The sequence below is a fragment of the Brachyistius frenatus genome, unplaced genomic scaffold (genome assembly GCF_029030835.1).
Source record: "Brachyistius frenatus isolate BFR_SWC_R1_liver_20210118 unplaced genomic scaffold, ASM2903083v1 Contig_93, whole genome shotgun sequence".
NCBI classification, from domain to species: domain Eukaryota; kingdom Metazoa; phylum Chordata; class Actinopteri; family Embiotocidae; genus Brachyistius; species Brachyistius frenatus.
In genome coordinates, this window is record NW_027210692.1 from 331,608 (window position 1) to 357,201 (window position 25,594).

A 25,594-nucleotide genomic window follows, 5' to 3' on the forward strand; every position below is an offset into this window, starting at 1 on the left:
GCTGCATCATTCAAAAGAAGGCGGGTTTCGTGGAGCCGTGCAGTACAGAGGGGTTGCCCCCCCTCCTCTGTGTGACACGATAAGAAAACTATGCAGCACCCAGATAGAGCTATCAGAGCGGGTACCCTTCAGGCCGCCATTCCACACACAAAGAATACACAGACACCCTGCGCGGTGACACTTGAGCGACAAAATGGAGATTATAATAGGGGGGCACAGGAGTCAGTTTTAAAAGCTTCCATACAAGTGATTTCTGGGTAAAAAATATACCAGGACCACAGGTGAGGTCATTAAAAAGTACCTAAATTGCCAAGTCAGTTTCAGTCCTGTAGGTGCTGAAGAGTAATTCATAATCAATCATAATGATACATCCGTGTATTTCCCCTTTGTTTCAGGCTATCTTCAGTACCAAAGGTCCATCCTGCCACTTTTGTCCCCATCGCTCGTCTTCCCTCTTCACCCAGAGCAACCGAGGACGTCGGCCGCCGTCCCCCCGCCCGCCCGCCACGCTGGCCACCGCCATGACTTCCACCACAGATTTTGACAATGTGGAGATCACACAGCAGTACAGCCACGTCAACACCCGCTTCGACCTCGCAGATGAGGAACTAGACAATGACAACAGCTCCGCCAGGCTGTTTGAGCGTTCGCGCATCAAGGCCCTCGCAGGTGAGTCCCTGCATAGCAAACAGCGTGCACCCTCTGTGGCAAATTGTTGGGATGACGGACCTTTTAAGTACGTGAGAAGGGCAGAGAATGGGCTTGAACAAAACGCTAACCTTCAGATTTAGTCCGAAAATTTACAAAATCACACCGCAGGTGATGTTTGATTTCACTCCAAAGCTCTCCTTCTCGAGCTCTGCGGGGTTTGTTGTGCATGTGTGTTTGCATGAGCGTGTTTCTCGTGGTGCCGCACACCCCCGGCAGCTGAGCCCTGACAACCGCTCCACACCCTGAGCGGGCAGGCGGGATCACTTGCACATTCCCAGAATGTCCAGTGTCTGACCGATCTGGACAGCTGCCCTGCCCGTCTGCCTGCCGTAGCGCAGATCTCTGGCATTTCTGGCTAAGCTGGTAAGTTATGACCCACCTGTGGGCCAGCTGCTTGGGTTTTTAAAATAGCTGTGTTTCTGTGGTGGACGGAAGTGGAACAGAAAAGGGGAGTTGAGGGTCATCGTGTTTGTAAAGCTTTAGACACAGGAGAGGTCAGACACAAGGTGGTAAAACATGGATTCATCTCAGTGAAGCAGAGACTTCTGGGGTAGGGCTTGGTATCATCTAAAAGGTTTCCAGTACTAGTGCTGATATCACACCTGGAATTAATACTGACTTTTAAAGCAGAGCACTTTATAATGGCTAGAGGTTTTAACCTTGTTGGGTCTGAGGCTCATCAAAGGTCAAACCAGAACATCCAGGCATGTCAACTTAAAGTTGGTTATTAATTTTGAAAAATGTCACATAAATTATTATAATTGTCATTAGCAACATTTGACTGACAAATATCATATAGCCAATTTATTAAAAATATACTAAAAGTAATTTTTTTGGGGGGAGCTGTGAAAGAAATTTCAACATTCTTCCAACTGAAAATGTAAACGTAGGCGACTGTGATGTGCAACTTTAAAAACATGTAATGTTCATGTGCATGTTAGTGAAGCGTAGATCCTTTTTTTATGAAGATAATTCTGTAACCATCCGCTGTAGATGATCAACACAACACCTTGATGTAAGAGCACCTTACTCGATCCAAACCCCTTACGAGAAAAAAAAAGCAACACATGAATTTAACATGTGCAAAAACTCACGAGATCACATGTGACCACATGACACGTGATTGTGCACAATTGTATATTTTGCCCATCGGAAACCTGGTTTTGGAACATTTTTAAGGTGGAAAGTGTGAAGCCCATGTAGGTTCCCATGCGAAAACCTTTTAACATATTTTCCCCATGTTGTCATATATTGCAACACGTGATCACCATAATATTAATATGAATTTGGTCAACCAGAACTGGTGTTTTGTGTTTTTCTTTGAATCCAGCAGTTAAGCGAAAGTGGTCATGTGTCCTTTGTGGAAAAAATGGAAATCTCGTTTTTTTTGGTTTTTTTTGGAAGGGAATACAATAAATAACTATTGCTGAAAATGGCGCTCATAAGCAGTATCAAATATGGTTTAATATTATAGAAAGTTTAAGGGTAGCAAATTAAAATCAGAAACTGTCTGATCTGAAAATCAATGGCATTTTTCAATACTTGATATTATGGAAACATTTTGGTACCAAAATACTACGGAGGTCTGATACACAGTCGGACTTTTGGGTAGTCAAAATATTTTGCCTCCTGACAATTATGTTTTTTGGGCAACGCTCTCACTACTTTTTCTTGCTGTATCTTTCTGTCTCTTTAAGTGATGAAGGCTTCGGTGTGGGTGTTAGTGATATTGTGTTAGAGTGCTGCTGCACTGATGTTTCTGTAATGCAATCAGTGTTTCCTGACAGAGGGACAGAGAGAGAGAGAGAGTGAGAGGGTGAGGGAGGGAGGGAGGGAGGGAGGGAGGGAGGAGAGGAAAATGAGGAGAGGCTCTGAATGACACCCGCTGCTGATTTAAAGCTTGTGAACTCAGAAATATGCACTGAGCATGCCTTTAAAGAACATCCAGAGATGTATTAAATATCCAGTCATTTGCACCGCTTCTTACATAAGCTTAAAAACAGAAACACTCCTTTTGAGATGCATAGTTTTATGCTCTGTTATTGGTACAGGGAATCACAACTGTGCCGGTCGTACACTTCACATTCCGTGATGTCACGACTGTGTGGGAGTGTTGGGTGGAGAAGGGAGGGAGTCGTGGGAACACGTGGATATATTGAAACATATTGTATGCATGGATGGGGCTAGAGAAACCACTCTGAACTGAACCGAAGGCTGCCTGAGCCCTCGTGCAGCCTGAGAGAGGAGGCAGAGCGTCATCATGGCAGCACCGAGGAGAGAGTGAGAAAGAAGGAGGAAGAAGAAGAAGAAGAAGGGAGGGAGGGAGGGAGGGAAGGAGGGAGGGAGGGCGCAGGAGTGAATGCGAGAGGGGAATCTGGAAAGGAGGACAGAGAGCCAAGAGACAGAGAAGAAGAGAGACGTGGTGTGCCAAGCTCCTCTGCCGGCTCCAGAGGCGGTGTGTTGTTGTGGTTGTTTGGGGGTCAAGATGAGCAGCCCGTGCCTGCTGCGCGCCGCCCCTATAAGCCAACCCCGTCTCAGAGAGGTCAAGATCAGCCTGAAGGCCAGCAGCAGGGAGACGGCAGCCGTCCGGAGCAGCAGCGGAGGCACCAAGGAGGCTGCCGGCCGGCCCTACGCCCCAGCAGAGGCACCTGTGCGGATGGGCGTGAGCAGCAGCAGCAGTCGGAGCAGGAGCACCCCGCCGGTCCACCGGGCCCAGAGGGCCGAAGGCAGGAAGATGAAGAGGGGGGGCGGCGGCAAGCATCAGGAGCCCGAGCACCACCCGGAGAGGAACGGCACCGTCCTGCACGTCCCGCTCGCCGTGGCGCCCGCGGGACTCTCCCCGTTCTCCTCGTCCTCGTCCTCCTCCTCCTCCTGCACAACCAGACGTCAGCGGCCCTCGCACCCACACCCACACCCTCCCCCCCTCCTCTCCTCGTCCTCCTCTTCCTCCTCGGCCAAGAGTATGAAGCGAGCGCGCTGGCTGAGTTACAGCACCTCCAACATCTGTTTCAACTCCATCCTGGATGGACGCTTCAGGCAGTTGCAAGGTACAGAGGGTCCTGAAGGCAGAGCTTGTGTTGCTCGCGTGTGCGTCGCCGTATCTTTGTCCATCCTCTCCCGCCTCGCAGATTGAGAGAGAGGTACCACTTTTCCAGTTCCTTTCCCTCAACTTGTGTTTGTGTTTAGGCCTGGGCGGAATCGCAGGCAGGTTGGGCTGCGATGAGAGTAAGTGTGAAGTTAGTTTGTCGTCCCTGTTGTGAGAGCGGGAAAAAGGCAGCGGCAAAAAAAAAGTAAAACGGTGGCCCTTTTTATTAAATATATTTGGTTGTAATTTATTTATTTTCAGGAAGCTGTGGCTCTGCCCCAATTGTTCACTGACTTATCCTTGAATAATTCATGAGAAAAGTCCTAAAAAGATTGTGATGTTTTCCCCTGTAAAGCCATCCATTTTCTAGCTATTGTTATGCATTCTTATGTGTCTCTCTTTTTTTAAGAAATCAACATCAAACATATTCATTATTTTAGCCGGTTGCCTATTCCCCGATGTGGCACTTACCCTTCACAAACTACTCCAAAGAACAAAGCATTAAGTGTGTTTTGTTCCTAACCTCCTTTTCTCTCTGCATCGTCGGTGGAAAAGAAATAATCAATTTGTTTGATGGTTTAACTTCTCTCTGCCTACGTTATTAAGGTTTTAAGAGAGAGGTCTGCCGTCACTGTGGATTTGTGTTAGCTTTGCAATATGCTATCCAACTCCCTGATGACAGGAGTGCATTAGTGAGAGGAAGAAAATGGAGGAGACGACGTAGGAACCGAGAGGGAAATGCTTCTTCTCTTTTTTTTTTTTTTCCCCCTTTGCCTCTGCTAGTTTTCAAGTATCGACTGATTCTGAGGACTGCAGACGCAACCGATATGTGAAGTAGCAAACTTATGAAGCTTCCCCCCCAAAATCAGAGTTGTGCCAAGAGTATTGATCCACCCAACATGAAATTGTTCTTTCTCTTTACCCTCTATTAGGGAAACCTTGTCAACAGTGCAGTAGAATGAAGTTGGACAGTAAAAGATATACATAACTGATAAATAGAGACAGAAAACGATTTGTGTTTGATTTGAACCATTCATCCATTTTCTGATGTCTTTTTTGGATTTGACATGCACGTTGTTGCTGCTGTGGTTGCAGTTTTTCTGCATCTTTTTTTTTTTCCATCTTGTTGAGTTGTTTTTGACCTTTAACCTTCTTCAGTTGTGTCTGGACACCTCCTTTAAGTTGCTGAATGCTTAATCTTCTCCCAACACTTATAGAAAAACCGATAAATAGAGACAGAAAACTATTCCTGTTTTGCGTTTAGTGATTTTAACCATCCATCCATTTTCTGATGTCTGTTTTGAAATTTGACATGCTCATTTTTGTTGAGTATATCTGTTGCCATGGTTGCATTTTTTTTTTTTTCCATCTCATCTATTTGCTTTTTATTTTTAGCCTTCTTCAGTTGTGTCTGAACAACTTCTCCTTCAAGTCTTTGGTAGCCTATTCTTCTCATATTTACTTTTTAAAAATATAATCTTGTCTCGTTGGCTCCAGTTTTGTTCATCGCGTGCTTCTTTTGCACCGTTTCTTATTATTACCTACGATTCAAATTCCTGCTCTGGAAACATCAAATGTGCATTAATCTGATGTTCATCAATTGAAGACTCGTGCCGTGAGAACATGTCAGGAGGGAAAAAAATAAATAATGAGGACATGTTTCATTTAAACTCCCGGATAGGCCCGTTAGTAAGACATGCTATCATGGCTGCAGGACGGGTAACCACTGGCGGTGCCATGACTCAGGCGTGAAGCCTGGTTCTGTAGAACCTTTGGGCCACATCTAGTAAGAGCTGACTGTGGGAAAAGACAGATCAGGCTGTATACAGGGAAAATCCATCAGTATGAATAAATCATGGGGCTTTCACCAGAGTCAAAAGAGTGGATGAGAGATTACTAAGTAAAAGCATGTGAAACAGAGGAATGTTTAGTAAGGCTTGTACTGATATACAGGAAGAGAAAAAGCCTGGAAGTTGAAAAGGGGACGCGGTACAGGAGTGACAGGACGCTGCTGCTGTCCGGTCGCTGTGAATAATAAATTTTAAAAAAAGCGACGGGGGGTAAAAATAAAGTTTGATATACAGTAGGACGGCTGCACTTACACAAAATATTTAATTAATGCAGGAAGAAAGTACAACAACGGTAGCTTCTGCTAAAGCAAGAACAAGCAAACACTGACAATACAGTAAAAATGGGTTCAGTCCATCTCGCAAGTCATTACTGCTCGTTTCTATTTATGAACTGTACCGAAAGGCAAGTCTCAGACATAACAGCTTTGGGCGTCAATACACAACAACATCTGCAACTTTTAGAGTTCAAGCAAACACAAATAATGTTTTAATAAAGTAGCTAGCGACTTTATTGGCATGTTAGTGCCAAATGTCAAATCAGCGCTATATTTCAGAGTTCTGACCTAAATTCACCGGAGATCACAACAATCTCCTGTTGGCATGACTTGTTGACAGTGATTTGCGCCTCTTTTTGGGCATGATGCAAACTCTGTTCAAAAATACTTTGATGCGTTGTGTCGCCGCTGCCATTGATACGGTTGAAAAAGTAGTTTCCGATTTAAAAAAAAAAAAGAGGTTTCTGAAAGTACTTCCTTAACATTAAAGATGAAATAAAAATGGTAAAAAGTGTTGATAATAACCACCATGTGAAAAAGGGTGTCCCCCCCTTGAACCTATATTTGGGGCAAGTGTGAAGGAAACTTATTATTATTATTCTTATTATTCTGAATGTGCAGTTGAGAAATGGAGGAACACATAAACACACAAACTGCTCTCTAATTATTGTCGTACGATCAGAGAATTTTCTTACTTGGTCTGGTTTGACCTGTGGCTATAGAAAACTGATGCTGTAACCTTTATGATTTGTGTTTCTGTTGCTGTTAGATTAGATTTTAACATGCCACTGATGTATATTTCATTGGTTGTATCTCAAATATATACAGCATAGTAATACCTCACTCTGACTCCTGCTTGTGGTCGCACTGGATTAGCCCTTATTTTTGTTTTTTAAGGATCTGACTCAAGAAACTATATTCTGTGTCATTGTGTCGCAAACATTTGTCGCAAAATAGATCATGATAATGCACATTTTTAGGGAATCCAATTAGGTGTTAATTAGCAGTGGACAAAGCAACCAAATAGTTAAACTTTAAAACCAATAGATAATAGATGGTTTTGGGTTTTTTTTTGTCCCCTGGGAAAATTTGTTTCCACAGAACATTGGGTGCTCCTCTCTTATGCAACCATTAACTTGGTGTGAATTGAATGTCTTGAGAATTATTTGATAGATTTCCATATATTTTGGTTCACACTGTCTCAGTACCACTGTATGAAGATAAACTGTCATGTGGGAATTGCTGCTTTGAAAAGTCAATGGCAAAAACAGTAATTTCCTCAGTACAATGCCTAAAGACCCATACACATATCTTTTTAGTAAATGTTTAAGATGTAATTGAATCTAGTATCACTAATTATATTGATACTATATTGATTTTCCACAGCTTTTTTTTTGTTGGACTAAACAGAACAAGTTTTCAAAAGAATGCTGGAGGTTTTGTTCACAGTGGAGTTTACAGAGAACTGTTGTCATATGGAGCTTGTTGAACGACTCCTCTGGAGACGGCTCAGTGGGGCGCACATAGGCAACACTCCCTCTCCTACTCTTCCTCCCTCTTCGTCGTCCAATGCTTCCTTAATGGCCACGGGCATCCATGTGCATGGACTCTGTCCTCTCTCAAGGTTCAATAATGTGAGATGATACGACAAAGCCGTGTTGCACGTTGTGGGAGTGTACGACTGTCTTAGCTTCAAAATCCCCAAATAGTTCAGAGAGGGTTTGTTTGGCTCGAGCTTATTTGTCTCCGTTTTCTGTCAGATGATCGTTTGTGTTTAATCAATGTTGGCACTGCTAATGGAGCTTTGAGTTATTTCCATGTTTTAATTGCCATTACTTTTTCATGGCGCAGTTACCCGTGTGGTGTAACGGAGCAGCGTGTGCTGTTGTTCTGCTGAGGAGGGCAGAAGGAGGCATGATTTATTTACTGTACCCGGCTGCACCATGTGTTTTACATACAATAACGCCTGATTTCTTCTCTTTTACTGTTGCTGAGAATTGAGCCGGATCTTTAAAGGTGCTTGCTGGGCGTTTTGTAGGAGGGAAGATACCGTGTTTCTTGCTCTGTTTCCCTGGATGGGTCTCTGTAGACTCAACCTGAAAGGCTGCATCTCACTCTCTCCATTACCTTCTCTTTGATCTGTCTAGCCCTCTTTTTTCTTGTCCCCGTCTTGCCTGTTTTACCTCCATTCCAGACTCTCTGTCTCCTCCTCTTCCTCACTCGATTTTGATGTCTCCTTCTTAACCTTTAATCCAATATCTTCAACTTCTTCTCTTCCACCACCACCCTCTTCTTCTTCTTCTTCTTCTTCTTCTTCTTCTTCTTCTTCTTCTTCTTCTTCTTCTTCTTCCTCCTCTTATGTTCCGTGCTTGCTCTCCACAGCCTCAGGGTCTAAATCATTTACTACTCCAGTCATTAAGGATGCAGTCCCTTGCATGCCATAGTTTTGCAGTCGCATTTGGGTTCAGGAATAAACAGGGCAAATCTACAGCAGGCAGACCGAAGGGAAGTCACGTGGCTGGAGATGGGACGACTGAGGAGAGCGAATGTCTCATCACTGACCTGATAAACTTTAAGGAGCTGTGTGTCAAGAATAAATGTGAGTGTGTGTGTGTCTGTCCTCAGTTCTGAAGGGAATCAAGGTTACTGGAGTCAAAAAGCATTGTCCTTCTGTTTTAGCTGCTCCAGATTATTGGAAGTCACCTCTTGTGGTATAAGCTTCATTCAAATGTTGTATGAGAAATATTCATGTTATGAAATGTACTCAGTGTTTTGTTAAAGTGTTAACATGATTATTTAAAAAAAAATTCTGCTGTTGTTGAACACACAGAAATGTGATTTTAATGATTTGATGTGTAAAGGTTGAAAAAAGTTCATCCACTGAACATCTGCTTGATTTGAGCAGTGATCTGAGTCCAGGGTGATGTTATGGTGTTTTCGCCTTTTTGAGATGTTGTTGTCTCTGGAATTAAATTCTTGAGCGTCTTGACTTAAACATCAGCCGTCAGCAGCTTTTGCTGATGTTTTTCATTGTATATGTTACATGATAAGCAGCGAGAAATTGCACTTCAGAAAAATACGTTTGTCATCATATTGAAGCAGCTTCTGCGTTAAGTAGTTTGTCGACCAGGAAGACTGACACATTAATTTGAAAGTAAAATGTTTGCACTGATTTTTTTTTCTCCAATTAGTGTCATGATATTGAGAGGTAAGAATCTGTGCCCTAACTGTGCGTGTAATACAAGAAAGTTTAGGAGACACACAACTTCGAGTCACCACCACACACCTCCCACATCTCCATTCACCTTAAGTGGGTCCACCAACAATATAAACACAGTGTAGTCCATTGGGTCTTGCTGCCATATGGTCCCATCAAAACTGTTTTTTATTTTTGCTGCTGAGTGGGAGGCACATCTTCTGTGCCTTGCAATATGATTTAAAAAAAAGTGTGAGCGTGAGCCCGGCAAGATGTGTCACCATGTGGGCGGCGCTCGTTCTCCCAAAAACCTCTCAGTGAGATGCTCGTACAATCTGCCTCTCTCTGCCCGAGTTTTAGTGCAGAATGACTGGTGAGTCATTTCTTAAATACAGTAGAACTGATCTTAACAACACAGTTTCTTTAATGTTTAGTGTTTAATTCTGTTTGAAGACAACATTATTATGCAGCATCAGGTCTTTAAGAACTCTACTCGGTGGATGAGGAGACGTCGGTAGTTACAGCGAGTGTCCTTTCCACAAACATTCTGAAGACATGTCTGCAATCATGCCAAGCATGTCAGTTATTTAACAGCTAAAGCGGGTCTGCCCAATAATAGCTCCACCTGCTCCAGTAACTGAGCCAAAAGGTCATAACTGCCCATTTCTGTGTTTTTCTTTTAATCATTTTAACAGGCTGATGGTGTCGTCAGAGTAGTTTTGATTGACATACTGCTCTAATCCAATTAGAATAGATGCACTGGGCAAATATACAGCAGACATAGTGAGACTGGTCCAGATCTGTTACAGTTGGCTGTGTCACAGGGAGGCTGTCTCTGCCAGCAGGGCAACATGGAGGATGAATTTGGAAGTTTTAGTCATGAACACTGATGGATTACTGATAGGGCACAGGCATAGGGGCCCAAGGGATCAGGCGGGGGCCAAGACCAGAGCCCTCATTTGAACTGTTAACATTTCTTGTTGCCACTCAGTTAAAGCTCCAGTGAGGCACTTTTACATATAGATGAACGTTCTTGCCGAATGAGTAAATACACTGCTGATTAAGCCCATCAATGACAAATACATCTCTGTATTTCACCGCACACAGAGTTTTTAAATCTGGTGTCTGGTGAGACATTCCCGTACTGGCTGAACTCCCTCCCAGCTCCAGTGGTGCTGCTCTGAGGATTTTTCACGTTTCTTGGAACTCATGTTCTTTCTTAACTTTGTGCTCCCATCAGATGAGCGTGAGGCGGTTCAGAAAAAGACCTTTACGAAATGGGTCAACTCAATCCTGTCCCGGGTCGGCTGCCGCATCTCTGACCTCTACCTGGACTTGCGGGACGGACGCATGCTCATTAAACTACTGGAGGTGCTGTCTGGTGAAAGACTGGTAAGAAGTGTCTTTTGTTTCACCACCTGATTTTTTTATATTCTGTGCATTATTCCTGACTCTCTATTGGCCCTTCTTTTCTTTGAAATATAATTTTTCTTTACTTTCCTCTGTAGCCAAAACCCACTAAAGGCCGGATGCGTATCCACTGTTTGGAAAATGTGGACAAGGCTCTGCAGTTCCTCAAGGAGCAGAGGGTCCACCTGGAAAACATGGGCTCCCACGACATCGTCGATGGCAACCATCGCCTCATCCTCGGACTCATTTGGACCATCATCCTGCGTTTCCAAGTAAGTTTAGGACCCTTGCTACTTTATAAACCCACATTGAATTCAGAAGTTGGTCTGCATCGATTTGGAGGTCTTAAATCTGAACAATATTGTAAGTAATTGATATGATGTGAGTCGAGTGATATAAATCATTCTTTGATCTCACAATTCCCCAATACAACAATACTTTTGTGAACAAATTCTGCTGAAACATGTTTTTAGCTTGGTTTTTCTTTTCTTTTCTTTTTTATAAAAGGATGATTTTTAGATCTGAAATTTTTTTTTCTTCCTTTCTTCTTTTTTTTTTTTTAACAACAGACAGATTCTGGATCAGTCTTCATTTGGATTGTCTTATGTCTAAAAATGTCACTGTTACAGTTCAGCTGTCTGACAACCACATGATAGTCATGTTTTTTTTCAGCATGACTATCAAAAGCTTCAAATACAACTGGTCACATGTGCAGCCACCACATCGAATAGGGCAGGTCACTTAAAATTGTTTTAATATGACTATTCTACAACTTACTGAAAGCTTATATAAAATTGGTTCATTTAAATACATCTTAATTGCATCATCATCACATTTGTGTGTGAAGCCATAAGATATAGCTAGCAGTGTTTAAAAGATGAGTCTCAGACGCTTTTGTGTCTGTTTGCACGCAGCACAGAAACGGCTTCAGCCGGCAACCTAGGGATGTTTTTGTCTTTTTCCTTTTCCTTGAAAACGATGCCTTCAGGTTCCAGCCGCTATCATCCGCTGTTAGAAGCACATCCAAAACATCAGAACATGTCTGCTTCACTCTTTTATCTTCTTGGAGGGGCCATATATTTATTTTTAATTTGACAGCAACACTGTTATTTTTGGACATGTTAGTTCAAACAATATGGTCTGCTGCATTATTTAGCTTTTCCAAAAAAAGGGAACAGGAAAGAAAGGAGTTGACTCGGTCCTGTCTTTATCTTTCAGTCTGCATAAACCAAGGAGAACCAAAGCTGGCTAAATTTAGCCATCTCTCAGGGCCTGTCTTTCAGATCACATCACTGCTCTAATTACTGGCCCACTGTGTGGGAAAATAAGAACTTCAATAATTACAACCCCTTTTTCTATCATTTGGATCCAGTGTTTGGTTTTGCGAGAATCCAGCCGGCTAATATCATTGATGATACATCACTTGAGATTAGTTTTGTTTTACACAAATAAAAAAATCTCCTTGTTTGTCTTCATGCTAAATGATGTATTTCAAACGGATATTTGTGCCGCTTTATTTTCGTTCCCTGCCGGTGCATCCTATTAGCGACACGTTACTATCCGTTCGATTTCTGTTTGTTCTTGTTTGATTGCAGACATCAGACGTTAGTTAAGTTTCATTATTTACCATCCAGCTGTGCTCATTGTTCTTCACCAGATCCAGGACATCATCGTGGAAACGGGCCAGGCGGACCAGAAGCAGACGCGCTCGGCCAAGGACGCTCTTCTTTTGTGGTGCCAGATGAAAACGGCGGGGTAAGTGCCGTGTGCGACCTTTAGCATCACCAAGCTGTTGAAAATACTCTGTGGAAATCAGTACATGAATGTGCATCTAGTTTAATGGACACCTGTACACCGATCAGTAGTTTCAAATCTGACAAATCAGAACGTGTTCGATCTTGATTAAACTACCTTGTAGAAATATGTATTATTATTATTAATTTTAGTATTCTGTTTTCATGGTTAAAAATGGGTTTGGCAGAAGTGGTCACAGTCACCAATGATTTCAACTTCATGAACTTTATTATAATGTTTAATTTGAACAAAATCCTTTATGCAAATTAAATCAACATGAGGAAAAGTGCAAAAAGACCAGTGTCAAAATATACCTAAAGTACAAAAACTGAAAGTACCCCGTCTTCATGCTAAGCTAAGATAACCTGCTGCTGGCTGTAACTTCACATTTAGTGTACAGACATGGTAGCGACCTTTTCATCTCTTTCTGGGTCAGAAAGAAAATAAGTGTATTTACTGAAATGTCAAACTGTTCCTCTCCGGTTAAAGGGCCTCATTTGAAGTGTTGTGAAAGGTTATCATTCAGAGAGATTTAGCATATCTCTGAATCTGTGCCTTTAGATGTTCTAACTCCCCTTAAAAATAAAGTTTGTGATCTTGGATGAGAACGTTCCGAGGAAACGCTTCCTTTGGTTCAAAGCTTTAAGCTACAGAAATATGAGGTTCATAATTATACAAGCTGAGAAAAAGAACAAAATCTGAGTTAAAACAAGAGCTCCTCAGAAGCATCTCTGATGTTCAGTCTCCTCGCTGTTGTTTTGCAGATACACCAATGTCAGCATCACAAACTTCACCACCAGCTGGAAAGACGGCATGGCCTTCAACGCTCTCGTACACAAACACCGGTAAGGACAGATAAATGGCTCTGAAAAAAACACACATGGAACCCATCTGCTCAGCCTCTCTCCTCATTCGCCTTCATCTTTTTCACTGCCTCGCTGTCTCTTTCGCTATCTCAAACTCTGTATATTTCCCTCCCAGGCCCGATCTGGTGGACTATGACAGTTTGAGGAGGTCCAACCCGACCCACAACCTCCATAATGCCTTCAATGTGGCAGAGCAGAAGCTCGGCGTCACCAAACTGTTAGATCCAGAAGGTGAGTGACTGATGAAGGCCGTGTGAGGCCTGGCGGAGGAAAAAAAAACAACAACCTTGGGAACAGCGATGTCTCTGGTTTGACTGTGACTGACGTGTCTGCTTTTTTTCTTTTTCTTCATTCTAGATGTGTTCACAGAGAATCCAGATGAGAAGTCCATCATCACATATGTCGTTGCATTTTACCACTACTTCTCCAAGATGAAGCAGCTCGCTGTCGAGGGCAAGAGAGTTGGAAAGGTGAGCTGGGAAGAAGACGCACACTTATACGTTTGTTGAACCTGCTTCCTTCGTTTACCTTCGCCCTCCTCCTTCAGGTTCTGGATCACGCCATCGCGACGGAGAAGATGATCGACAAGTACGAGACTCTGGCGTCGGACCTGCTGACGTGGATCGAGCAAACCATCATCGTGCTGAACAACCGCAAACTGGCCAACTCTCTGACGGGAGTCCAGCAGCAGCTTCAGGCCTTCAACACCTACCGAACAGTGGAGAAGCCGCCAAAGTGAGTGGAGCTCGGCCGCCTTTCCACTGCAGTCTGTTTCACCTCTGTCTTAAATTGTTCAGTTTTTTTAATTATTCAAAGGAAGGCACCTCACATTTATAATGATTTAAAAAAATATTTTTCTCAATATACACTAGTTACGATAACAAAAACAGAAGTTGTAATTAACAACAATTTGAAAGCACTCTTTGAGCTAATAGATCAGGTTTTTTCATGTTTCATAGGTCACCCTAAAGTTTAAAAAAAAAAGAAAAAAGTCCTGTTCTATTGTGTTGTTTTTTGTTGGGTTTCCACATTCAGTCCAAGATCCATCCCAGTATTTTTGGCTTTACTTTGTGGTATTTCTGTATTCAGTACAGCCCATACATCTATTTTGAAGTGTTGAAGTCTTGTGAATTGGCCTCTGCAGAGTCCCTTCTGGCTAAAGTGTAAGTTTTTTTTTGTTTTTTTGTCTCTCAGGTTCCAAGAGAAAGGCAACCTTGAGGTGCTGCTATTCACCATCCAGAGTCGTATGAGGGCCAACAACCAGAGGGTCTACACGCCTAAAGAGGGAGCCCTGGTTGCAGATATCAACAGGGTGAGATGCCATTTAGATACAAACCAGAAGCAAGACAAGATATTTTTAATGGAAAGACTGCCTCTGCACATGTCTGTGGTTTCGAGCTCAGGTGTAAGGTTTGCTTAGATCGACAAAAATTCATTCATTTAGCAATGTGCAAACCTGAGGCAACAACTTAATTGAATTATACTGCTATTACTGTAGTGTAATTTACTGAACTCTGACTGCCCAGCAGCCACAAACTTGTCTGTGTGTCTTAATATGGAAGACGATGTTTCTAACACGTGTTCAAATATAGTCCTGTTAAGTCCTTTTTTACATCAAACATCTACCCTGCAGTGTCTTTGAATATGGCACTGCCAGATTCGCTGAAAGTGACCTTGGATCAAGCAGAAAAGAGCTCCTAAATTTTGGAAATATAATGACGACCCCCACGGTGCCTCTCGTCATCTGTTTGCAGGGCTGGGAGCGTCTGGAAAGGGCAGAGCATGAGCGAGAGCGCGTCCTGAGAGATGAGCTGATCAGACAGGAGAATCTGGAGCAGATGGCGCGGAGATTCGACAGGAAAGCCGCCATGAGGGAGACTTGGCTCCTGGAGAACCAGAGACTCGTTGCTCAGGTAAACCAACACCAGCAGAACTACAGCTGTTCTTCAAGTCTTTAAATTTGATATTTGTCTGATTGTGGTCATGGTTTCTTTTATGCTGTTTTTTTGTGGTGTCACAATAGGTCTGTTGTTTTTTGTTTTTTTTGTTTTTTTTTAGGTCTCAATGCATAACAGTAAAGATCCTGTTTTTTGTTAATTAGCTGAAACATCTGGTTGTTTGCATGCCTAGATTTTGAAAATGGGAGGAGCAAAGGTGAGACAAGTTGCCTTGAAAACATGGAGTGATGACACTGATTAAAAATGTTGGCTGCGAATAAAAAAAATAGCAACTTTCTTAGCACCAAAACGTACATAGAAAGAAGAATGATTTGTCTGTTAACAAAGCGGCACGTGAAAAACAATGGAATTAAGTATTAAAATGATTCACTTAAAAATGTATTTAAGGTGTCAAAAGTAAAAGTACTCAGAATGGCCATGTTTGGAGTGCTACGTATATAGTAAATGGAATAAAATGATGACAGGTTTTAGATTAACTCTTAATTAAGTAACCAGTAAATATATCTCTCCGACAAGTGTTGTGATTTTAATTCTTCCGTTCTCTCTCCCCTCCTCAGGATAACTTTGGTTACGACCTGCCGGCAGTGGAAGCAGCGAAAAAGAAGCACGATGCCATTGAGACGGACATCACTGCATATGAGCAACGTGTTCAGGCCGTGGTGGACATCTCCAAGGAGCTGGAGTCCGAGCGTTACCATGACGCCAAGCGGATCGACGTGCGGAAAGACAACATCCTGCGTCTCTGGGACTACCTGCAGGAGCTGCTGAAGGCTAGAAGAGGGCGTCTGGACAAGAACCTGACACTGCAGAGGATCTTCCAGGAGATGCTGCACATCATCAGCTGGATGGACGACATGAAGGTATACGGCACAGAGGAGCCATTTACATGACTAGAAACGTTAATTTTTTTAAAACATTACAGCTCATCAAACGCTGTCTTCATCTCTTCAGTCTCGGCTGTTGTCTCCTGACTTTGGGAAACACTTGTTGGAAGTGGAAGACTTGCTACAAAAACACGCTCTGATAGAGAACGACATCGCTGTGCAGGCAGACAGGGTGCAGAACGCCAGTGCTGCTGCTCTCAAGTTCGCCAATGGAGACAGTAAGTGCTGTAGCTCATGATGCACCTGGGAAGAATTTTAAGACCTACTGGTCTTAAAAAGATGAAACACCGTTGTTTAAGAAGAACCGAGTAGAAAAAGGTGTTTATCAAACACTTAACCTTAATGTGAAAGACAAGGAAAGAGGTTTGGATCTTTAGTTTGAAAAGAATCATAAACTGTTCAAACATGTTCATATAAGAATAGATAAAATAATACATTCATATGCATTTTATTTCTTTTATCGGTAGTTATCATACAACAAACACTTTTTATTTGTATCTGGTCCTTTATGCGCGGAGATTTTTCTCTGCATTGTTGCTCATATTTTCTCCCATTGCAGATATTTGCAATTAAGCTGGTTTGATGACCATAGATGTGAATAAGTGTCAAATGTGCATTAGTTCTATAATGAGTTCTCATCATGACCAGTATCCTCTGCACTTTAAACAGTTTACACTGAGATAGACTTCAGTGTTCTCTAACCCCGAGGAAAAACAAAAAAGCAGAGAAAATGAAATAAGCAAATATATGTAACTATTATGTTGTCTTTCATTCTGTCCCCAGGCTATAAGCCCTGTGATCCCCAGGTGATCAGGGACCGGGTGCAGCACCTGAACCTGTGCTACGAGGAGCTCCGTGCTCTGGCTGCCCAGCGAAGAGCTCGCTTGGAGCAGTCTCGCCGCTTCTGGAACTTTGTGTGGGAGGTGACGGAGCTAGAGAGCTGGATCAGGGAGAAGGAGCACATTTTCTCCTCCCTAGACTACGGCAAGGACCTGACGAGCGTGCTGGTTCTGCAGAGCAAACACAGCGCCTTCGAGGACGAGCTCGGAGCCCGGCGCGCCAACCTTGAGCAGGTCCTGGCCGAAGGGGAGAAGATGGTCCAGGCCAAGCACTTTGGCTCCCCAAAGATTCAGGAGTGCATGGACGACATCAGGAGGCAGTGGCAGCAGCTGGAAGAGCTGGCTGCGTTTCGAAAGCAGAACCTCCGGGACACCCAGACATTCTTCCAGTTTCAGGGAGATGCTGACGAGCTCAAGGCCTGGCTGCTGGATGCCAAGAGGCAGATGAGCAGCGATGACGTCGGTCACGACGAGTACACCACCCAGCGGCAACTGAAAAAGCACAAAAGCCTGAAAAATGAGGCAGTGAAGAACGGAGCCACCATCGATGCTCTGTCCAAGCAGGCCAATGCGCTGCCAGAGGAGCTACAGAACACCCCTGATATCCAGAGACGTCTGAAAGACATCAAGAACCTTTACATGGAGCTGCTGTCTCTGGCCGACCTGAGACAGAAGAAGCTGGACGACACGATGGCTCTGTACACCATCTTCAGCAAGACGGACGCCTGTGAACTCTGGATGGGCCAGAAGGAGACGTGGTTGGTGGGCTTAGAGGTGCCAGACAAGCTGGAGGATCTGGAAGTGGTACAGAACAGGTACATAGAGCAAATTATGTTATTATGCACACCTGAATTAGATTAACACGTCTGGATTTGTAGTGTAATTCACAAAAATCTGGAAATAATGGTCTAAAAATCTAAAGCAACACATTTATGGATTATTTATATTCGATATTAGATCCGGGTGTCAGTAAAAATGTGTTTATGCATCATGTGAATTGTGCTTATGTTGTTGTAACTAACACTCTCCTTGTTTTCAGGTTAAGCATTTTAGCTCAAGATATGGCAAACGTTCAGTCGAGAGTCGATGACGTCAACAAAGCTGTGAAACAGCTTGAGGACAGCAGGCACCCTCGCACCAAGGAGGTCAAGGAATGTCAGACGAGACTGAATAAGAGGTGATTTTTAAAGAACTAGTCACAATTTTACTTAGAAAAAATAACACAAGAGATTCCTATTTGCGTGTTTTATTTGTCCCCTTAAGCATACGTACAGAAAGTTTGGGAAATTCTTAATTTCAAAGATCTAAACCAGTATGTGGTTTCCTGTAAAAAAAAAAAGACTTTAATTCAGTGCAAATTATATAGAAAATAGACAGGTTTATATTGGTTTACGCTTCTAGTTATATTTTAATTGGAAGCAAGCTCATGTAGTGCACAGCAGACTAACAGGACATGTAGAAAGTTGTTTATAAAGCACGCAACTTAATTTATGTAAATAATTAAGTTTCTTATTAACATCTCATAATATTCTAAATTAATAAATACACTTGGCCTAAATATAGCCGTTCTTTCAACAAAATTACCATTTCTATTTAATATTGTTCTTCACAGGAAATTGTTAGAAAATTATAGATCCATAAAATAAAACACTTTAATTACGTAAATAATACCTTACGTTGCATTTAATTAATTTGATAAATTGTTCTTTTCCAGGTGGGAGGCCTTCAAGGCCATGGTGGAGGACAAGAAGAGGAAAACAGATTCTGCTGTTAGTCTGCACAACTACGGCTTGGAGTGTGATGAGACCAAGGCCTGGATCAAAGACAAGACCCGGGTGATCGAGTCCACGCAGGACTTGGGCAACGACCTGGCAGCCGTCATGACCATCCAGAGGAAACTCTTTGGTATGGAGAGAGATTTAGCTGCCATCGACACCAAGCTCACCTTCCTGAGGAAAGAGGCCGACCAGCTGGTCCAGGACCACCCGGAGAACGCGGCGGACATTATGGCCCGCAGAGGAGAGCTGGATGCAGCCTGGGACATGCTCAGAAAGACCCTGAAAGACAGGGAGGACTCTTTGGGCGAGGTCAGCAAGCTGCAGACCTTCCTCCAAGACATGGACGACTTCCAGTCCTGGCTTTTCAAGACCCAGAAAGCTGTGGCATCGGAGGAAACGCCCGCCACGCTGCCGGAGGCTGAGGAGCAGCTGAGCCTTCACGACGCTGTGCACGAAGACATAAACAACCACGAAGAGGACTACCACCGGGTCAGGGACACGGGCACTCAGGTCACCCAGGGTCAGGAGGACGATCCTCAGTACCAACAGCTGGATCAGAGGCTGAAGGGCCTGGACCGCGGATGGTATGAACTCCAGAAGATGTGGGACAGCCGCAAGAGCTTCCTGGACCAGGGTCTGGGCTTCCAGCAGTTCATAAGGGACGGCAAAGCAGTGGAGGCCATCCTCAACAACCAGGTACTGTAACTGACTCTATAAACTCTGTCTGCGTTTAAGTGGAAAAGTCATCAGTGACCATAGGGACAGCATGTTAATGATGGGTTTGTGATGCTACATGTATTTAAACCGCAGCGCGGTCAGTTCCCACACCGTATGTTTGTCATATAATGCATTCAGCTGGTCGTGTGTTTGAGGACTGTTTGTCCTTTTTCTTTGTTTTCTTGTTACATATTCATACATTTTAATGGCTGCTTTTGTTGCAGGAGTACACCTTGGCCCACATAGACAAGCCCGACACGCTGGCCGGGGCAGAGAAGGCTCTCAAGAAGCACGAGGACTTTGTGAGCACCATGGAGGCCAACGAGGACAAGATCGACGGAGCTCTGGAGGGCGGACAGCGGCTGGTGGACAGCAACAACTTATACTCTGGGAAAGTGCAGGACAAAATGGACTCGATCCGGGACAGGTCAGTTATTATGGTGTTTGGTCAATATTAACTTTAGGGAAGTCAGCGATGGAGAAAGAAATTCGAGTCATTATAGCTATAAAAGAACACGGATAGATTTCTAATTTACTTCAAGCATCTTTTTTTTGGAACATTTTGGCCAACATAAATGCCAATACTAACTCAGTTGGGCTCATATTTTTCCTCTTGATCACAAACAAGGTTTTCATACATTTCAATCTGTGAAGTAACTACAGCTGGTAAATATATATAATGCAAAAATATTTACTGTTTCTGCTATGTTGTAGAGTAGAAGTATGAAGTGGCAGAAAACACAAAAATACACTAATTTAAAATATAAAACTAAAATGTAAAATATCCAATATAAAATGTAAATTCTTTCGTATTTATCTTTACAAATGTAGAGATCTATTCGTCCTGTTTCCTTCAGAGTTTTGGCTCAGCAGCGAACAGGATTTCTTATCACTGTATCAGGAGCGCCAACAGGGGGCTGGAGAAAGGCCTCCCATTAACTCCCATAATTCAGCTGGGTACACAAAGCACCTGCAATAATGGATATTGATCTTTACGTTAGAGCTGTTCTTTACAGTGCAGCAGAGTAAACGGATGTCTGTTTCTCGGAGGAGGCGGCGCTTTCGTTGCTCTGCATCTTGTTTGTTTCAATTATGTCACAGAGCGATTGGCCGGAGGAGAAAACAGATTTTTTTTTTTTTTCTCAATTCTGAAACAGTAATTTTTTTTTAATGTATTTTCTTTCATTCTGTGTTTGATCTTCAGGCATAACAAGAATAACAGAAGAGCTGAGGAGGTTTCAGAAAAGCTCAGAGATAACCGTGACCTGCAGCACTTCCTGCAAAACACTCAAGATGTGAGTTCACTGTCAGTTTACTGTTCATGCAATCGCAGGGAAACATCAATTAGTGCAATAATTATCATCTTAATTATTCCTTCAATTAGCCTTGACATCAGTGTTTTCCTCTTTGCATCTGTTGATTATTGTAGTTCATTTACCAAACACATTCTGCTGTGTTTATTATAACTTTGTACTCATAACACTACATTTGTATCGTCCCTCTTTGGTATAGGGGTAACATTTGGCTAATTGGTAAATGCTCTGTTTTCAAAAGATAAAGAAGCAAATCCTGCTCACGTAAAGTCGCCACAAGCTTAAACAGCTGATGTTTAGATAACTTTCCGAATATTATAGTGATTCTCGTGTGGGTCTTAGTCGTTCAGTTTCCCACACCGGAGACCAGGATTTTAATATATTTTGCTAATCCCTTATATTCTGTCATTCTTTCTCACCAGCTGACGGTGTGGATCAATGAGAAGATGCTGACAGCACAGGACACGTCATATGATGAGGCCAGGAACCTCCACAGCAAGTGGCTCAAACATCAGGCCTTCATGGCCGAGCTGGCCTCCAACAAGTACTGGCTCAACAAAGTGGACCAGGTCGGCAAAGGTTTACTTTTAGTACTTTTACTGAACTATTACAATACCTAAAGAGACACCCATTCGCTTAGTATTGGTGTTAAACAGCGAATATTTAATGCTCGCTGTACACTTACACAGTGTATATCACTGCTATTACAACAAGTAAATATAAGAACTTGTAAGTAAGACCAAGTTTATGATTTCGTTCCTCAAATGAACAAAACAAAATCTCTTTCTTACTTACTGCTTACTGTGGCGATACAAAGGTTTAGAAATTCTGAATTTGTATTTGTCACGTGCTTATTCAATATATGCAGTAGCATCCTCTTGGGACATAATATTAATTGTAATAAATGTTTATATATAAAAACATTTTTTTAATAAATGTAAAGGATTCAAATATTTCCCCATGCTGCATTATTGTCAATTTTTATCTGCATTAACTTATATAAACCTCAAGAAATATTTCCTACAACTTTCTGAAAACTAGCTCTTCCTCTATGTTTTTGTGGGGTCAGGAGGGTCAGAAGCTCATGGAGTCCAAGCCTGAGTTCGAGCCGATTGTGAGGGAGCGTCTGGCCAAGCTCCACGAGCTGTGGGACAAACTGGAGTCCACTACCCAGGAGAAGGCCCGGCTGCTGTTCGATGCCAACCGCTCGGAGCTCTTCGACCAGAGCCTGGCTGACATGAAAAAGTGGCTGGGAGGGCTGCAGCAGCAGTTACACAGCGGAGACGAGGACGTTAAAGATCTGACGAACGCCAACATCCTGCTGAAAAAATATCTGGTCTGTATCTCAGTTAAAAAATACTTTATTTACTTAAGATTTGTATGCTGCAGTTTAAAATCATACCAAATATAATCTCATCATGGGAAGGAATACTTTAAAAGTTGTAGGATTAACTTTGAGGGAGCATCTATGTCTTAACTGTTGATATCTAAACACAACAAATCTGCAAGTTATTTTATTTGTGTGGAAGAAAAACTAGAACAAAAGTTACACTAAACTATGTTTTGGTGATGCTTCAGTAAAACTCCAGTGTGATTTATTTAAATTTACTCAAGCTAAAAAACAGCGGCTAAGCTCAGTTTCACACATAAATGGCAGGACTAACCAACTTTCGGTGGGTTTACCCTCCAATACATCCTGATTAGACTCTTGAAAGGCTAATTCATCTTTTCCTCTAATCACGTTTCCCCCGCGCCAGATGACAGAGAACCAGGTCCGTGACCGGGCGCAGGAGCTGGAGGAGCTCCAGGAGGCCGTCAGGAAGCACGGCGGAGGCCGGGAGGACCAGCCGGAGCTGGAGGCGGAGCAGCAGGCCCTGCAGAGGGACTTCCAGCAGCTCCTCACACCGCTGGCCCAGCGCAAGGGCAAACTGGAGGCAGCCAAGGCTGTCCATCAGTTCTACAGAGACCTGGCCGATGAGCTTGTAAGCAGGGATCCAATTTCAGAGCAAAATTAAGTGTCGAAACTCCCTGCCCTCGCGAAATGATTGATAGCACAAAATTAAAATAAAGGGGGTTCGATTTTAAAGCGGCTGGATTAATGGTGGCTTTGGCGTGACAGCAAGACGACACCTTTGGGGGCTTATATTTTAGAAATATTGAAGCCTGAACTTCAAGGTTTTTTTTTTTTTTCCTTTCCCCAAAAAAGATAAGTTGTTAATTTGGAAGAAAACGTTTTCAATTACAGTGTGTACACTTAGTATGCAGGATAGTAATAACACCTGCTCTCTCCATTAAATTGACTCTTCAGGTGAATCTGGGTAAAAGCTTTAATCCCTTATTGGTTTCACCACCTAAATCCACTTTAGTCCGGTGAAGGAGAGAGCTTAAGGAAGGATTTTTACTCCTTAAGATGTTGGACACATTTTGTCAAGGGCTAAAAAATTCAGTCTAAGTGAGATGGTCAGGAACACTTTTTTATATATATATATATATATATATATATATATATATCAGGTTTACATCACAGATCTTTAAAGCTGTCTCTCAGTTCCTGCTTTTTTGTCTGTCCTTATCATCTTAATCTACTTTTTCTTCATCTTCTCTCTCTCAGCTGTGGATTGAGGAGAGGATGCCGCTGGCAATGTCACAGGAGCATGGCCACAATCTTCAAACTGTGCAAATGCTATCGAAGAAGAACCAGGTGGGGATTTGTCTTTTGAAAAGGAGTTGTGGTCAGTTTGAAATTGATATATCGATTAATTTAATCAATTAAATTGCATTTTTGGTTAATCAATTTACCATTACATCCATAAAGTGTCCAAAAATAGTGAAAATTCTTTCACAATTTTCTAGAGACCAATAAGAGGTGCTTTCAGTGAAAAAATAAGTTATAGACAGTTGGATATCTTGAAATTGCTCATTTCATCCAAAACCCCCAAAATTTTAGTTTACACTGTTATCTGACAAAGAAAAGCTGCAAATTCTCTTATTTAAAAAACTGAAACCACACTGTTTTTTCAGTGTTTCTACTTTAAAAAAATATCAAAATATGTTTTTAATGTCTGTTCTCCATATACCAATACTATTTATGCTTCCATATATCATAAATGTCTGTTTGAGAAATCAGAACAGTCCTTTTGACAGTTGTAGATGAAGTTTAGAGCTACTTGGACCCGGCCAAACTGTCTCTGGATTGATGGTGTAAGCTCACTCGTCTCCTTTCTGTCCATTAGACTCTGCAGAGGGAAATCGAGGGCCACCAGCCTCGCATCGATGAAGTACTCGAGCGAGGAAGGAGGATGGCGGCTGCCGCCGGCGCCGAGGGCAGACCGGAGGCAGAGCGGATCGTGGACCAGGTGAAAGAGCTGGAGGACGCGTGGGCACGGCTGCAGGACGAGATGGTCAGGCAGCGGGAGAGGCTGAACGGCTCCAACTTGGCCCAGCAGTACTACAATGACGCGGACGAGGCCGAGGCCTGGATAGGGGAGCAGGAGCTCTACATGATCGCCGATGAGAAGGCCAAGGTGAGGATGGATGGGAGGATGTGCTGATCTTATCTGATCTTATTATCTGAATCAAAACAAGGCATATCATGTTGCGCTGCTCCAAGTGGGTCTGCATGCATTAACATGATTACACGGTTTGGGTTTTCTTTAATTAAGGTAACATGCTTTTTTTTTTTTTTTATAAGTGGCACCCTCTATTGAGACCTCATTTGGAGTACTTTATTTTGCTTTCATCTGCACTCTACTGTCCCTTTTTTCTGCATATTTTCTGATATATTTTCCTCTTTATTCTCTTCTTCATCTCTCCAGGATGAACAAAGTGCCATGCTGGTGCTAAAGCACCACGTGATCCTTAAGCAGGCAGTGGACGAGTATGCAGACTCCATTCAGAAGCTGGCTGACCGAGCCCAAAAGATGTTTGCAGACGACCATCCTAACGGGTTTGTGCTTCAGAAATTTGATGTTTGCACCGGGAAAAAAAAATACATTTGAAAGTCTTTGTGAGAATTTTAATTCACTAATAAAAATGACAAGCATGTCAAATCTATATCCTAATCATATACCTCATCTAAAGTAAACCTAAATCCAATCTCTTCTATTTCTAATTTCCCTCTATCTTCTCTCTTCACCTTGTGTGCAGGGAGGAGATCATCCGGCGACAGGGCCAGGTGGATAAGCAGTACGCGGGCCTGAAGGAGCTGGCAGAGGACCGCAGAAAGAAGCTGGACCACACTTGCCACCACTTCCTGCTGAGCCGAGAGGTGGAGGAGCTGGAACAGTGGATCGCCGAGAAGGATGTGGTGGCCTCTTCTCAGGAGATGGGCCAGGACCTGGACCACGTCACGGTATTAAACACACAAAGCAAGCAGTCCATACAAAAACATAACCATTATCACACATTCCAATTTATTAGAAAAGAAAAACACAATTTGTGATTATGTTTGTTACGGACTTGTTTAAACATATCTATCTTTTCCGTCCAGCTTCTCAAGGATAACTTCAGAGACTTTACACGGGAGACGGGGATGGCAGGTCAGGACCGAGTGGACATGGTCAACCAGACGATAGACAAGCTGATCGAAGCCGGCCACAGCGAGGCGGCCGCCATGGCGGAGTGGAAGGACGGCATCAATGACAGCTGGGCTGATCTGTTGGAGCTCATCGACACTCGCGCTCAGCTCCTCACAGCATCTTACGAACTGCTCAGGTAAGGAAATCAGTGCTGACAGACGAGAACGTGAGCAGACAGATGTCCAGTTATCTGGGTTGATTTATGTGTAATCCTGAAATGTAACATAATGTGTCCAAAAGAGTGAGAATGAATTTTGTTTTTGAGATGAATTCCAAGTAAATTACATCTAGTATAGTAAGCAGGATGATAAACGTGATGATAACGAGCTGAAGACACTCCG

The 25,594-nt window shown here is 42.9% G+C and overlaps 1 protein-coding gene across 2 annotated transcripts in view; it reads left to right on the forward strand.

Moving 5' to 3' along the window:
- Positions 1–25,594, forward strand: part of sptb (spectrin, beta, erythrocytic) — a 40,845-nt gene that overhangs the window by 4,464 nt on the left and 10,787 nt on the right. The window contains exons 2-26 of one of the 2 annotated variants that reach the window (XM_069710634.1): positions 396–669; positions 10,358–10,509; positions 10,626–10,799; positions 12,185–12,282; positions 13,086–13,166; positions 13,303–13,418; positions 13,545–13,657; positions 13,735–13,922; positions 14,382–14,499; positions 14,942–15,100; positions 15,703–16,005; positions 16,097–16,247; positions 16,813–17,683; positions 17,908–18,045; positions 18,583–19,342; positions 19,588–19,790; positions 20,568–20,658; positions 21,099–21,245; positions 21,746–22,012; positions 22,434–22,658; positions 23,288–23,377; positions 23,910–24,200; positions 24,492–24,622; positions 24,823–25,027; positions 25,166–25,389. In XM_069710634.1, coding sequence (XP_069566735.1) covers positions 522–669; positions 10,358–10,509; positions 10,626–10,799; positions 12,185–12,282; positions 13,086–13,166; positions 13,303–13,418; positions 13,545–13,657; positions 13,735–13,922; positions 14,382–14,499; positions 14,942–15,100; positions 15,703–16,005; positions 16,097–16,247; positions 16,813–17,683; positions 17,908–18,045; positions 18,583–19,342; positions 19,588–19,790; positions 20,568–20,658; positions 21,099–21,245; positions 21,746–22,012; positions 22,434–22,658; positions 23,288–23,377; positions 23,910–24,200; positions 24,492–24,622; positions 24,823–25,027; positions 25,166–25,389 — 5,444 coding nt within the window. In that variant the 5' untranslated portion in view covers positions 396–521. Of the gene's footprint in view, positions 1–395; positions 670–3,074; positions 3,759–10,357; positions 10,510–10,625; positions 10,800–12,184; positions 12,283–13,085; positions 13,167–13,302; positions 13,419–13,544; positions 13,658–13,734; positions 13,923–14,381; positions 14,500–14,941; positions 15,101–15,702; positions 16,006–16,096; positions 16,248–16,812; positions 17,684–17,907; positions 18,046–18,582; positions 19,343–19,587; positions 19,791–20,567; positions 20,659–21,098; positions 21,246–21,745; positions 22,013–22,433; positions 22,659–23,287; positions 23,378–23,909; positions 24,201–24,491; positions 24,623–24,822; positions 25,028–25,165; positions 25,390–25,594 lie in introns of those variants that run through there. The other variant, XM_069710633.1, reaches the window with a different exon arrangement.